The 14,810-nt window shown below is 34.6% G+C and overlaps 4 protein-coding genes across 5 annotated transcripts; 1 reads left to right on the top strand and 3 right to left on the bottom strand.

Moving 5' to 3' along the window:
* Nucleotides 1–1,992: 1,992 nt before the first annotated feature.
* On the bottom strand, nt 1,993–4,324 carry LOC104793471 (phosphatidate cytidylyltransferase 4, chloroplastic). Its single transcript, XM_010519826.3, has 7 exons — nt 3,946–4,324; nt 3,447–3,736; nt 3,164–3,354; nt 2,916–3,040; nt 2,706–2,839; nt 2,496–2,611; nt 1,993–2,410 (listed from the first exon to the last, which is right to left on the bottom strand). Exons 1-7 carry the CDS (start codon nt 4,216–4,218, stop codon nt 2,319–2,321), a joined length of 1,221 nt encoding a protein of 406 aa, XP_010518128.1. The 5' UTR covers nt 4,219–4,324; the 3' UTR covers nt 1,993–2,318.
* Nucleotides 4,325–5,577: 1,253 nt separating this feature from the next.
* LOC104793470 (vesicle-associated protein 1-2) lies at nt 5,578–8,298 on the bottom strand. Its single transcript, XM_010519825.3, has 8 exons — nt 7,989–8,298; nt 7,797–7,867; nt 7,596–7,677; nt 7,330–7,445; nt 7,071–7,229; nt 6,880–6,930; nt 6,321–6,398; nt 5,578–6,037 (listed from the first exon to the last, which is right to left on the bottom strand). The coding sequence occupies exons 1-8, from the start codon at nt 8,035–8,037 to the stop codon at nt 5,924–5,926; spliced, it is 720 nt and encodes a 239-aa protein (XP_010518127.1). The 5' UTR covers nt 8,038–8,298; the 3' UTR covers nt 5,578–5,923.
* A 1,652-nt stretch (nt 8,299–9,950) lies between these two features.
* LOC104793469 (SPX domain-containing protein 3) lies at nt 9,951–11,764 on the top strand. Of its 2 annotated transcripts, none has more exons than XM_010519823.3 (3): nt 9,951–10,577; nt 10,965–11,115; nt 11,214–11,764. In XM_010519823.3, exons 1-3 carry the CDS (start codon nt 10,371–10,373, stop codon nt 11,588–11,590), a joined length of 735 nt encoding a protein of 244 aa, XP_010518125.1. In that variant the 5' UTR covers nt 9,951–10,370; the 3' UTR covers nt 11,591–11,764. The 2 variants fall into 2 exon arrangements, with proteins under 2 accessions (XP_010518125.1, XP_087311185.1); XM_087455059.1 differs by having other exon boundaries at nt 10,026–10,577; nt 10,979–11,115.
* A 730-nt stretch (nt 11,765–12,494) lies between these two features.
* Nucleotides 12,495–14,095, bottom strand: LOC104793468 (zinc finger protein ZAT4). Its single transcript, XM_010519822.2, has one exon. The coding sequence runs from the start codon at nt 13,723–13,725 to the stop codon at nt 12,712–12,714; it is 1,014 nt and encodes a 337-aa protein (XP_010518124.1). The 5' UTR covers nt 13,726–14,095; the 3' UTR covers nt 12,495–12,711.
* Nucleotides 14,096–14,810: the final 715 nt, after the last annotated feature.

Here is a 14,810-nt window from a genome sequence, read left to right as displayed (position 1 = left end):
TTCAAATCATGTGGATTAGTATTTGTTATCAGGATCTTCATAGTCTACGTTACTCGAGTTTATGCATATAAACATTCTACTTTGGACTAAACTTGATTTGTGGAAAACTCTATTGAAGAGCCTATTCCATTGTTAAGGTTGAGGTCATATGAAAGGATCATACATCAACTTTGAATTAAAAACAAAATTATATTGTTATTATATTGTAATGTAGAATTAGTGAATACCCACGGTACATGGACATTAAGAACCAAAAAGTGAAAGCTAATTGAATTTATTCATATGGGTTATTGGAGCTTCCAAGGTTGAATGTTTGTTTAATCGTCTCGGGTCCCTAACGGATTTTTTTTTTCTTCTTTCCCTCAGTTATGGCCATGAAAAAGTTTATTTTTTTCTGTCATAAAAAGGTTAGCACTTTAATTTGCGTACAATGTTTATTTAGATGTGTAGGGATTAAATGTATTCCTACGCTTTTTTAGCTTTTAAATATACAAATGCATTATTGTAATACGACTTTTGTTCGTGAAATCACATGGTCCGAAAGTCATTGGTGCTTTGATATTATAATCTCTTCATTAATTAAATTGGACGGTCTTGATTTCTGACCAACCGCTTCATTTAACAAATATCAATATAGTTTTATTATGACGTCAAAGTATATTATTTAATCATGATCATAACCCGTAGTAGCTAAAAAACGTGTAATTTTTATAGATTGGCTGGATTAAAAACTACACAGATTAATGTCTGCTTATATCAATTATTGTCTTCCTTATTTTACTAAGATCTATATCTAATCCACTAGCATCTTTACCTAACTATTAAAACACTCAATAAAGTTTTGTTTTTCGGGTGCGGTTAATTTTATAAGAAAAGACAATGTTAAATTTTGTTCTGAATTTTATACTACTTTCGGCTTTTATTGCAAGAATAATTTTTACGAACAAAAAAATGAAATATTGAAAGACCTTTCCAAAGTCATGTTTAGAATTATTTTAAAATTAGAAAAAAAAAAGTAAACAGAAACGAAGAAAACAAATTTAATATAAAAAGATTGGTTGTGCCACCTCCTCTAGTAGCGGATCGAGGTTTGCATGTTACTTTGTATGAAATGTTTTTGTTTTGGTTGCCTAATTTCGAAATTATCAGCTTTTTGACAATATAAAAAAAGCAATCAGCTTTAACTTACAACTTTAAAAAACTAAAACAAAAAGACATATACGTCATCAATAAGATACATACTATGAGAATTTGAAACTAAGAAATATAATAACGTGAATTAAAACATGGAGCCAAACCGACAACAGACACTTTTGTCTCCATGACTGCCAAAGAAAGCTTCATAATTTTTTACTTTTAGTCATTAATTAAGAGAAACACCGGTTCATGCACACCCACCTACGTGCTTACATATTACATCTAAGTATTTCTTTTCTTTTTCTTTTATAGTAGAAATTTTATTACAAATATTTTTTCTTTGTGACAATTCATAAGAAAGGAATAAACTTTGATAGATACAAAATCTTAGGCTGATGCTCCCTCCACCAATGTCTTCGTCTTCCCAATCATTTCTTCCTTTTTTTTTTTTGGTTCTTCTTTAAAAATAAATTAATTTACCTTTTTATTCTCAACTCGATTTATAAAAAGTCTGCTTGGGAACAACGCATTCTCTATCAACCCCACATCATTTTTAGTCATCTTTTTTAAGTTTCTTTTTTCTCATGAACCTCTTTTTAGGTTTTATCCATTTTCTACGAAAGAAGACAAAAAAATAAACAAAACATAAAAACCAACAATAACAAAAAGTATAAATCAAAATCTTTATATTGTAGAAATAGAACTCAAAATTATAGATATCCAAAACAAAAAAAAAAAACATATATTGGGCAAGTTTGGATTGAGCAGCGTCAAGGGTCATGGTAGGTAGACCTATCAGTCAATTACCATCAAAATAATTGCAATTCAGCATTAATCATGTTTATGGTAGTTTAATAAAGTCAAAACTCTATACATTTATTCATAAATATAAAGAGTTCTTAATAAGCTTACAGTTTATCTAACAACTTAAAACATGAATATCACTGACTACCAAAATATGCACTCCTAAAGACTGCCCCTTTTGGGTCAACTATCTAACATAAACCAACGCAAACCGATTGTTACATCATACCAAGAAGCAACCTACCGGTTGCAATCAGACATAAAAAGACCCAGGCTCTGCTTTCACCTCCTACGGATCTCTCGAAGGCAACAACACTGAACACTGCCGTGGAAATGCTTGTAGGTTTCCTGAAGCTATGGAACATCCGGTAGACCAATCAAACTCCGTAAAGTCTTAAGGATGTTTTGATGAATGAATAAGCTAGTGCGCCGGTGAAAATGTAGCTATCAACTCTATCTAATATTCCACCTGCAAGGATGGAGTGAAGGAAATTAGCAGTAGCGGGAGTGAGAAGAATGGCGTTGATTTATGTATGAACTGGGGGTGACTTTACCATGTCCTGGGATGAGTGAACCAGAGTCTTTAACGCCCGCATCACGCTTGATCATTGATTCAGTAAGATCACCAAAGACCGACCCAAAGAAGTTGAGAAACCCAAAAGCTATTGAGCTGAGGAAACCAAAAACCAAATGAACCAGTTCAGAAACAGAGAGATAACGAGAAAAACCGAGTTTTGATAGACCAAAATGAAATCTCTGAGTACCTGAACAGAGATTGAGGCCAACTGAGAGATTTAGAGAGTATAATGGTAATGGCTATACAACCAACAAGTCCTACAAAAGTCCCTTCCCATGTCTTCTTGGGACTGATACTAGTAAGAGGTGTCCTACCAAAAGCCTGCACTTTTTATAGTTTAAAATCAACTTCAAAGTGGTTATAGAGTTATAAAAAGAGGCATCATTATTGGTGTTACCTTGCCACCGAGAAAAGCAAATGTGTCTGTCGCAATTACACCGCTAAAAGAAATCAATGTTGCCACAAGTCCAACTGTCCAATGAGCTTGACCACCAAGAAGAATTGGCCATGTCCTTCCGATACCTATTGAATGGAAAGAAAGAAAACAGGTTAAAAGGACATAAGAAGTAGGAGAGAGAGCAGAGAGCTTTGCCTCAATAAACTGAACATCTGAGATATAAAGGAGAAGAAAAGGCGAGAGCTTGCCAGTGTTGAGCGCAGGAGCAGCTAAACCACAGCGAAGCTTAACCCAGAAACATGGGAGATAACCACAGTAAAATAGACCAAACATTGTACTACTCAGCTGAGCAAAACGCGGGGAACCTCTCTGTACTAACAATGCTATTGCAACAACAAATGCTGCGGATGTCACCAATATATCAATGTTACCAAAGTACCTAAAAAAGATTTTCATGTTAAATAAGATAAGTCATATCACATTGATACCAAGATAAAGCTTCGAAGTAGAGAGCGTTTTAGCTAAACTCACAGAGTAAGTAATGGCATAAGGGCACATATAACTGAGCAAACTCGAGATACATATCGTGGAGGAGGTGTCATTCCTTTAGCTATGCCTCTACTACTAACGAGCTCGAAATATTCGCGGGAACCGATAAAAACAGAAGCTGCTAAAGCTACTGTGAAAACCCATCCTCCAGCTAACACAACACATCCAACAGGTAATCCAATACCAATACCAAAGATCACTCTTTTCTTAAGCTGGCTTGCTTTCTTCTGCTTATCTTCCACATTTTGCAAGTAATGGATTCTATCAATTCCCTAAAAAAGAATGAACAATTGAGGAATCATTGAGGGCTCACTCACTTGACAATGATCAAATCCCTAAGAGATTCACATCCCTAAACACTATCAAGTCACTTCTCAATTAAGCTTAAAAATTGAGTCTTTCTATCTCTCTATCTCGGCCAATGTCAACTTGCTTCATCTAAAGTTACAGATTCGAGGAGAAAAGAGCATAAAGTTATTACCTTTGAGTTGTCATCATCACCAAGCTGGTCCGATTCAGCTCGAGCAACGGCTGTGAGTAAACGCCGTTTAACTGAAACTCGACCAAGGCCTGAACGAAACAATGGTTTGGTATTATCGTTGACGAGACGTAGACTCGAATTTTCCGAGGAAAGGGGAAGAATTAGGGGTTTTCTAATTCTACGGCAAGGGCATGTACAGAGAGAAGTCGATAAAACCGGTTCAGCAAAAGACGCCATTGCTCCTTTCACCATGACCCCAATATTTAAACCCATATGATATGATGATATGGAAAGAAAAGACTCAAAAGAGTTAAGATGAAGTGAGTTTGTGTGTCTCTGGGATCATATTAATGTTATCTTATGTTAAATTATTTAATTTGAAATTAATCAATTATTACCACTGAATTATAGTATTTAAATACTACTTTAGGCTTTTCATTATAAATAAAATATACTTATCTCTTATATATTTCTTTAAAATTAATTTCTATTTTAATTCAGAAATTATTTATGAAAATAATTCATAAATACTTTTAACATTTTTTTTAACACCACTTTAAAATTTTAGTTTAAAACTTTAAATGTTAAATTTACAATATGTTTATTTTAAATGAACGGATAACCAAATCCCCCAAGGTTTTTGTTTTCAGACTAAAAGCCCCCAACCCCAAGGCTTTGTACTCAGATCAGCACCTTTCGGCATTAGAAAAAAACAGAGCAAATTACGAGATAACTCGGTGATGACTCGGCAGGATGGATGAGTTTTTCTCTGTTGCGAGTTTCCACAACGCCATCGATGATCGTTTTGATATAAGTCTTTGCCACCGGATCTTCTTCACTCCCGACGATCCAATATATTAGGACGACGACTTAGCAGCAGCTACTAAGAACCTCTCTGAGATCATAGCAGAAATCGATCCGGATCTGATCATCATCGGCTTAACCGGAGAAGACAACGAACTACTACTTCATCATCATTATGACATTATCGTACGTACTCTAACATGGTTTAGGGTTTTGAAGAATGAACTGGAAGAAGGGAAGAAACGTTAACTAACATCAGAGAGACACAGTTCTCTCATTTATAAATAAAGCAAAAATAATTTTAGAGGTTCAAAAGAAAATAGGAAATCTTCAAATTCACAACGGTCAGATTAGACTTCATAAGGAAATTTATAATTAAGATATAATGCGTTTGTTGTTATTTCCTTTGCCTGGTTATGATACTATGATATAATGTAGGAGCCAGCCATCTATTTCGCTTTGGTTAGGATCAGTGCTGCAATGACCCATTTATCCGAAATCTTGAATTCTGACCACTACATAATCCATGGCTCTGAGGGGAAGGAATGTGTTTCATGCTTGTTTGTTGAGGCGATAGATAGAGAATCTGCAGATATCAACCAAACACTTACGCCTTCACAAACACCACTTATATTCAGAGAAGCAAACAGGAAAAGAGTTTTGTCGATTATAAATGCAGTGAGAGGATTCATCGTATACCAGACTGTGTGTGTCAACGTGGCCGTTATGTCTCCTGTTCAAGAGCCCATCTTGTTTAGACTGTTTTTTTGTGTGTGTGTTTGGTGCTGTTCTTATGTGCTTATGGAATCACACAAGTGCGCTGTTTCCTTGGTCGTAAACAGAGTAACATTTATTTATTTGTTTTAAGGAAAACATTACAAAGATGTGACTAAGATAGAGAAAGGAGTTAGTGGAGAGAAGAGAAACAAACAAACAAGAGTCTTTGAGTAGAAAAAAGAGGTAAACAAAAGGCGCATGTGTAAAAAATTCTAAGTCTTTAACGAAAACGCAAATAAAATCCTCTAAACGTTCTAAGTTGAGATTTTTCATGTGAAGACGACGATAAAGACAGAAGAGAAGATGATGTGTCCTCCCTCCTCAACACAATTTTTTCTTTCTATGTCGATGCTGTTTAAGCACTTTGAGACTTGTGGGGTTTTCGAAACGGATAAGATCATGTGCTCTTCATAATGTATCCCATGATTAGACCGATTAGTCCGACCAGAAGAACGTACATTAATGGGATTCCCCCACTCTGACTTCTCTTGCTTTCCCGCTGCAACTGATCCTGCAATTTTGAATCTTTTTGTTATCAGAGAGGCTCTTGTTTCGCCAAACAAGAAGCAGAAGCTTATGGTATGTAGACTTAATTGAGCTTAAACCTAACTACTCATATAACAAGAACATGGCTACTTCTCTAGACCCATGTAAGCTAGTAATGAAAGTGCTTGTCATGTTGCTAATTATCAATTATCACCCATCGCAGACAAATATTTCCTTTGATTCTTAAAACAACCATCGGGAGGAATAGTTTCAAAGGATACAACAAGGATCCGGTGAAAGTTGCTTACCAATTCTTGTTGAAGCCTGTTGTTCAGTTGAAGCGCAGAATTCTTTTCCTCGGTTAGTCTTGTGACGAGTGCTCTTGCCTGATATCAAACAAATCGATAGGTGTCAAAATTACATGTAACAGAATGACCACTCAGGTCTTCTAACTTCAATGGTAAAATTGTGTCAATTAATATAGCTATTGAAGTAGGTTAGACTAATGCAATTGCATGCATAAACTGATTAGTAAAAAAAGCTAAAACTGCAGAGCAGAGGAAACCATATTCATCTAGACCACAGACCTCAATACTGCTAACACATTGGTCAAAGGTTCAAACAAAGTAAATATTTCACTTATAAACAGAAAGAAGATTAAGATAATTGGCCTAGTAAGTCTTGAGAATTTCACGTCAAGCAGTGTATAATACAACTGGAATGATCTGAACTTAAGCAAAAAGAGAATTCCATAGGTTTGAATGGTAAACTAATGTAGGTAGCGTAATGGTATAAAACTCATGCATTCTTATCAAGCCAAGGTAGCTCAGTTTTCATGAAAGTGTATCAGATGGGTTATTAAATTACCTCAGATGAGTTATCCTGAGCATCAAACCTGTCCGCGCTAAATCTTGGAGCCTAAAATTAAAGAGGATAACGCAAAGAAATCAACACAAGTACTAGAAAAGGAAAAGAAACATGTACGATATCTCTTCTTAGTTAAAGGTTCTATTTTTCATAATTAGCTATATAAGTAATAAGAAGAGATGTAAACTTACAGCAGTGAAGTCAGAAGCATTGCCATTATCAGAGACAGAAGCCCTAGGTGAGGAGCCCTCTTCAGATCCTTCTCGAACGGGTGATGGTGGTCGTGGTGGAGCAACATATACAACTTTCAATTTAGTCTCCTCAACTCGATGCCCTGCCTCTTTGCTAAACTGCAATGTTCATTATTACACACAGCGATAAGTAACCACATATTTCTATCATATATTCCAAATCAGAAAGTGCTCAGACAATAATAATGAGAATGAATACCATCTCATGAGTAACATCCTTGGGGGTGGCTCCGGGACTAGCGACTACACATTGAAGCAAGAACTTGTCTTTACACTGCATATCAGCAGGAGCTTCCTTTTGAGCTTGCATGGTCACTAATTTTACAAAGACAAAAACCGGTTAAAAAACCATCAATCCCATGATCCCAAAAACTAACTAGTAAATTCCTAATCTTCTGCCAATTGTTTTCCATTGAGATCAATAACGAAATGAAGAGACAGAGAGAGAGAGAGAGAGAGACAAACCTAAGACTTCAGAAGAGGATCTGGGATGAACAACACCGGTATTAGGCCTAACGCAATACTTCTTTGGATTCGTCGTCTTAACCTTTTTTATGAAAAAAAAAATTGACCCATGAAAACATTAAGATACACACCAAAAACATATCTTCAAGATAAAAAGAGAAAAATTTGCAAAAAGAGGAATTCAAAAAAGTGAAAATTCACCTTGAAGGCGACATAATTGTCAGTCTTGTTACCAAGATAGAGAGAACAAGAGATCTGCTTCTTCAATTCAACTAATATACATCAACAACGATTCAAAAACCATTAAACAAGAGTAATTTGAGGAAAACATTAGTTAGATCTAAATAAGACATACGCGAATGATTGAAAGAATTAGGAAAAAAAAAAGCTTACAAGGGAACTGAAGGTCGACAGGATCGATGGTGAGAAGCTCGTTACTCATTTCTGATGAGATCGCCGGGGGATGTTTTTATTCTCGATTCAATTGATTAATAACGAAGAAAATAAAAATCAAATCTTTAAGAAGCCAAAATGAATATTTGGTGCGGTGACTCTGTTCTCCGGTGGTCGTCAAACAACAGAGAGAGAGAGAGAGTAAAACACGTAGACAAAAGAAAGAAGAAGAAGAAGAACAACGTGGGACAGCAGCAACGTATGTCTTCGATCTATCTCTTTGCCGTCTCCTTAAAAATAATTTAAGACCGGAGGAAAAAGACTCACATAATATTATCATTATGCCCTTATTCGTCTGACTTCTCAAGGAGCGTGGTCAGGGGTATAATTGTCATTCCCTCTCGAATTCTTTTTCTAATCTTTGACCAGCGAAAAACCACGACTTTCGTTTTGATTGTATATTAAAAATAAATAAATAAACATTTAATGTATTTTGTCTTTCCCTATAGTCTCTTTTTTTCTTATCGATTCCTCCTCCTCTCTCCAAATATATAGCGCCTAAATCAATAAAATGGAAACTACATAATTGATCAAATTAGTAAGTATTCTCTACAATAAATTAATTAAAATTAATATTTTATAAATTTCAAAAAATAACCATTGAAAATATTTTGATTAGGTTATGGGAGTGTTTTCAGATCTATTAAGAAAAACCAAGTTATTTTAGTATGGTTTTTTAATCTATTTTTTTTAAATTATTTTTTTTTTTTAAATAATGTCTACACCTTGCACTGGATTTTGGACAAACTTTAATTATTTTGGCTATCCATTGTTGAAGCCCAATCATATACAATGGGAATTTTTTTTACCTTGGATGCGGTTACAAAGAAGAGCTTCGGATTTAGGGGTTTAGGGCTTTGTATCAATGTTTGATATCGCTAATTTGAAATTTATATAATCATTTTAAAATATATATCATTTTTTATCATTATATTAATCTTCTGAATTTCTTATAAATACAATAATATATTACAAATTGTTTTATAAATGCAAAATATATTACATGAATATATTGAAATTTGCATTTTTTTTTACCTATAAATTTGATATTAGCAACTTTTTAGCTGAGATATCATGTGACTATTAGAAAATTTTAGACACAAGATTTAATTCAGTTTTTTTTTGGCTATTTGTTGGACTACATTCTTTTTTTTGTGCAAAAAAAATTATTGATGAAAGAAAAGGTAAAGCAAATGTTATATTCTTACTCTTTCAAAATTAACGAACGACTGGACTTTGTCATGCATTTCCGTATGGTTTTTTGCATATCATTGTCTCCAAATAAATGAAGCTTATATATATAATATATTCCATCGATTTAGTATATTATAATATTTCAATACTTGTAATTTCAATGTTTTGTTTTATTATTCCATTGTTTCAAGGCCCAAATATAGAAGCTTATATATATTTCATTAGAGTTTAGTTTTTTATGGACTTATATAGTGATGGATTTGTTTGTATTTGGGCCTTGAAACAACGAGTCCATCTTAATGGGAATTGTACTACCAAACCTTTTCGTTGCTACAAAAACCAAACAACAACGGATGCTTGATTGATTCTCTTGGAATCTTTGAATTATCATCGTCTATTGACTTTTTTATAACTCCACGAAGATCTTATTATTTACCGTTTTAACCCTGAGTTCTGGTCACGGGTCCAGGTCATTTTGGTCACTTTCGTCTCCTCTAATCTCACAAAACATCCCGGCAATTTCTTCCTGTCTTTATGCACGACGGTCTCTCGAGTACGCGACTCTCTCACAGTCACATCAACAGCATGCATTTCTCAACAATTAATTAAAAGGATTAATAAAAAAAGTTGATCGAGGAATCAACTTAAAATTCTATAGTTTATACCTTCGAGAAATAAAATAAAAAGATAGCATGAAATCAACAAAACACATGTAATATACCAAACATACCATAAAAGGTCCGGTCAAAAATAAAATTAAAAAAAAAAAACCCAACAAATTTCAAACATAATACTCAAAGAGAGAAAGAAGTTTAGAGACCGAATATACCAAGGATTTTTAATCTTCTTCTTTTTTTTTTTTTTTTCTTTTTTCTACATGATCAAACAACAACAAACAATAAATCCATAACCTTTTAATTTTTATTCATCTCTCTTTATTACATGCCACATTCACACAACACATCGTCACGCCAAAGCTAAGCATATCCTCTTTCATATTCTTTTACACAACCACTATTTATATATCTCTATACTACCCTCTTCCTTCTTCCTCCAATCTCATTATCTTATTCGTTTCCTCCCTAACCAAAATAAAATATAATAAGAATTTGAGTTTATATTTTTTTGATGAAGTTTGGAAAGAGGATTAAAGAACAGATACAAGAGTCGTTGCCGGAGTGGCGGGACAAGTTTCTCCGTTACAAGGAACTCAAGAACCTGATCTCTTCTCCGGCTCCGGCTGAATCTATATTCGTTGGTTTGTTGAACGCAGAGATCGACAAGTTTAATGCCTTCTTTGTGGAACAAGAAGAAGATTTCATCATCCACCACAAGGTATGAATTATACAAAAACATATTAGTTTACCGAGTCAAACTGATCTAACTACATATAGTGTTTCAAAAAATGTAGGAGAAAATAATTCTTATTTTTCTACTGGTTGATATATATTATAACTATAAAATGTGAAAAATTAATCGATCTGAGGATGATTTATTTTATAAAAGCGAGACTGACATATAGAAATCATCCACCTAGATTTGTTTATTTGTTTTGTCTCTAATACTAACAGAAACTTGGATTATTATGTGTTATCTGGTGAATTTTTAAATGTATTTTTGTGGAAGTTTCTTTACATATTATTATAACAATACATATGTGAACTCAATCTTTTAGATAGAGTGGGATATTATTATAAATATGATAATATACAATATTTGTAGGAATTGCAATACAGGATTCAGAGATTGGTTGAGAAATGTGGAGACAATGAAGAAATGTTTAGATTGGAGATTGGTGAGATCAGAAAGGATATAGTCAATTTCCATGGAGAAATGGTTCTTCTTGTCAACTATAGTAACATCAATTACACTGGTGAGTGAGTGACTTTGCCAAATCCTTTTTTTTTTTAGCAAACTAAGAAATGTTCAAAATCTTGATGATTGGAGAGAAACACATGTATGTATCTATAGGATTAGCAAAGATATTAAAGAAGTACGACAAGAGAAGAGGAGGAGGAATAAGATCACCGTTTATTCAAAAGGTTCTTCATCAGCCTTTTTTCAAGACTGATCTTGTTTCAAGACTAGTGAGAGAGTGGGAGACGACGATGGACGCGGTGTTTCCCGCGACGGTGGCTGAGGAAGGTTACGAAAGATCTGCGGCTGTGACTTCGGCAGCGGCGGGAGAAGGTATATTTAGGAATACTGTTGCCGCGTTGTTGACAATGAGAGAGATGAGAAGAGGAAGTTCGACTTACAGTGCATTCTCACTTCCGCCGCTAAATATTTCGGACTCTGATCTTGTTCTCCGATCTGTTCACCTCTCTTCTCCCATACCTATTCCTTGATGATGTTGCTAATGCTAGCTAAGGTAGTTGTTTGTTCACTCAAGTCTATCTTAATTAGAACACAAAAAGTATATTCAGCTTAATTATCCAGGAAAATGGCATTTATCGTAATATTTATTTTTGTAACTCTCTTTTTTATTACCTTGGTATTATAATGAGCATATTTTTTTTTTACTTGACAAGAGTAAAACGCCTAATGATTGGGCCAATGATTTCTATATTGGGCCATATTTTACAGACAGACCCATAATGATTTCTATATTGGGTCACATGTCACTCAAGTTCGATTCGTAAGAAGTGTATTCTTTTGTTCTTTTTCTTTTTTTTTTTTGTCAAACTAATAAATTTATTTATTTTTGGCAATAAGCCCAGCATCACTTCGGTTGGCCTTTAGTTTACTTAATGACTTCTAATTTGTAAACAATAAAATCCTAGTAAGTAGCCCACCAAATTGCTTGATAGGACTAGTTGAACTATCACAACAACAACTCGAATCACAAACTTTGTTGATATCTATTGATTCTCGAGTGGTGATTATGATGAAAACATTAGTCATTGAGTTTGTTTCCAATCATAAGAAAAGAATAAAAGTATACGTGAAGAATAATTCTAAGTAGGTGGGTAGCTCACATAACCCAAAACCAAAGGGGCCAAATTTGATTCTACAGTGAAAATGATATAGAAACTAAAATAAGAACACCAATAAAGTTTTAATTTTCTTCTCTTTTTAGATTTGACTTTTTTTTTTCTCCCCTAATAGTAGGCGAAAGAGATAGACGAAGTGGGCACTCTTTAGTTCTCTAGCTTCTAAAATTAACAGTAATAACCTAAAATTGATACAATGTGATTAGATTATCTTTAAAACAAAAAAAAAAAAAAAAAAAAAAAAACTTCACAAATCCACTAAAGAAAATTAAAGCTCTCTGATTTAGGCCAACACGACGTGAGGCTAGTAGTAGTAATGGAAACAACTTGGCGTTAGAACATGTAAAAGTAGCCTCCTTTGATTTTTAGTTCGATCAAACCCCCCAAGAAAAAAAACAAAAAACAAAGAATAATAACAATAAAAAAGATTTTAAAATTTTTGACAACCCGAATCACGCAAAGTCTGTTACTTTTTTTCACCATTCATCGAACACCAAAGAGGTTTCATCTTCTTCATTAGGTGCAGGAAGATTAAGATCAATCGTCCCCTGTTTCATTGATACTTCTTCTTCTTCTTCTTCTCTATGGATTCGAACAATTTGATTTACATTCAATCTTCCTGGTCCGATACTGCTTCCGTGAGATCTCTTATGACCTCCAAGTGCTTGTCCTGAAGTGAAAACCCTAAAACAGATCGGACATTCATGAACTCTCTTCTCCGTGATAATGACTCCTCCATGAACGTACTCTGTTTTAGCTTGCTCTGTTTTCGTCGTGCATGCTTTGTTCTTCTTGTGGCTTGCTCTGTGTCCTCCTAATGCTTGATAAGATTTAAACTCTTTACCACAAGTCTCACACTTGAATCTACCTCTTCCTCCTCCTCCTCTGTTCTTGCTAGATTTGTAATCTTCGCATTCATGATCTGACTCGTCATCATCTTCTTCTTCTACACGTGTCTTTGTCTTCTTCCTCTTCTTGTGTTGCTTCCATTTGTCTCTAGATAGCATAATGAGACAAAAGGCGAGATCTTCCTCTGTCGTTGTATCAGAAGCTGAGCTGTGATTGTGATGCTCTGGCTCCGTCACTACTAACTCACCGGGTTGGCTCGTTTCAAGCTTCTTAAAGTCGTCGAAATCGAACGATCCAAGTTTCCGAGTCCGCTTAGATCGTCGCCGAGTTGGGTTAATCCTCGACGACTCGGTTTCGCTTTCAACGTCGTCGTCTTCCGCAAAATCAAACTCCAATCCATCATCATGAGTACTACGGTTCCTCTTTAAATGATCAAACTCATCAGACGAAGAAGAAGCATCATCCGACTCGGTGTCGTGGGCACTGAGTTGACTCGGCCGCTCCTCTTCTTGTTGCTCACCAGTTAACTCGTAAAGTTCAGGTTTTTCAGAAAGAGTAAGCATGTGAGATCTCATATGACCACCTAAAGCTCTTCCATTGATAAAGCTCTTGAAGCAAAATCTACAATTGTATCTCTCCATCTTCAACACGACGATACTTACACAAGTGAGAGAGAGAGAGAGAGAGAGAGAGAGAGAGAGAGAGAGAGAGAGAGAGAGCTGTTTTGTGGTTTATATCTCAAAAAGAAAAGAGTAGAGAGACTACAAAAAGAGAGAGTAGGTGACAAAAAGCATTCTTCTTCTGCAATGCAACCAAACGAACTAAAGAAAGAAGAAGACGAAGAGAGCACAAAAAAAATATAAAACTATTAAACTTAAATTTTTTTTTTTTTTTTTTTTAAACGCTCTTTCTCTCTCTGTATACTCTCTATATTTATAAAAAATCTTTTGAAACGGAAAAAAGAAAGAGTAAATATATTTGTTTCTGTGTTTGAAAATAATAATCTCTAATTAAAGCGTTTTGCCATGAAAGGGTGAAAGAAAGGACAATGTAACATGCGAGCTTTGCCCGTTTCTGCTTACTACAGGAAAAAAGTTACTTTGAATTTCCGAAAATACCCTTCTGCTCAATCGGATTTAAAATAGCAAAAGTTCTATTTTAAACACCTCCGAAACGAAATATCAGAAGCAACGCAGCTTAGTTTTACCTATTTTGGGAGGTATAGATAATTACTGCAAATACGCCAAAAATAATTAACTTCTACGAAGGGTATTATCGTCCTTTCCTTTTTTTTTTTTTTTTGGTTGTAACGACGAGTCGGAGAACAAAGGAACAAAGCGTTGCCCAAATAAATATGAGGGGGAGAATGTTAACATTTTTATTTGTTTTGATTCAGTTTGCGACAGCCACGTAGTTATTCAAAACGACGGTTTCGTGACTCATCCATCACCCACCAGTAACTTTATCTCTCTCTACTGTTAAAAACAAAATACTACTAAAAAAGTTGAGGTTTCGCCAACTGTCAGTGACGGTATCATCTCCTCTCCTCCTCCTCAGCTATGTTAAAAAAGCCGGCTTACTTAACATTTGATTATCTCATCTAATCTTAATTTAAGAAGTCCATTAATCCCTCGAATAATACGATTAATGGAGAATGCAACAAAACAAAACAAAAATGTGTTTAGTGGATTTTCTCCTTTGATTTTGGATTTTTCCAAGTTAGATA

The sequence above is a fragment of the Camelina sativa genome, chromosome 6, assembly GCF_030686135.1.
Source record: "Camelina sativa cultivar CO46 ecotype springtype chromosome 6, ASM3068613v1".
In the NCBI taxonomy this organism is placed as follows: Eukaryota; Viridiplantae; Streptophyta; class Magnoliopsida; order Brassicales; family Brassicaceae; genus Camelina; species Camelina sativa.
Note: the sequence above shows the minus strand (reverse complement) of the source record. Positions and strands in the feature narration are given on the sequence as shown.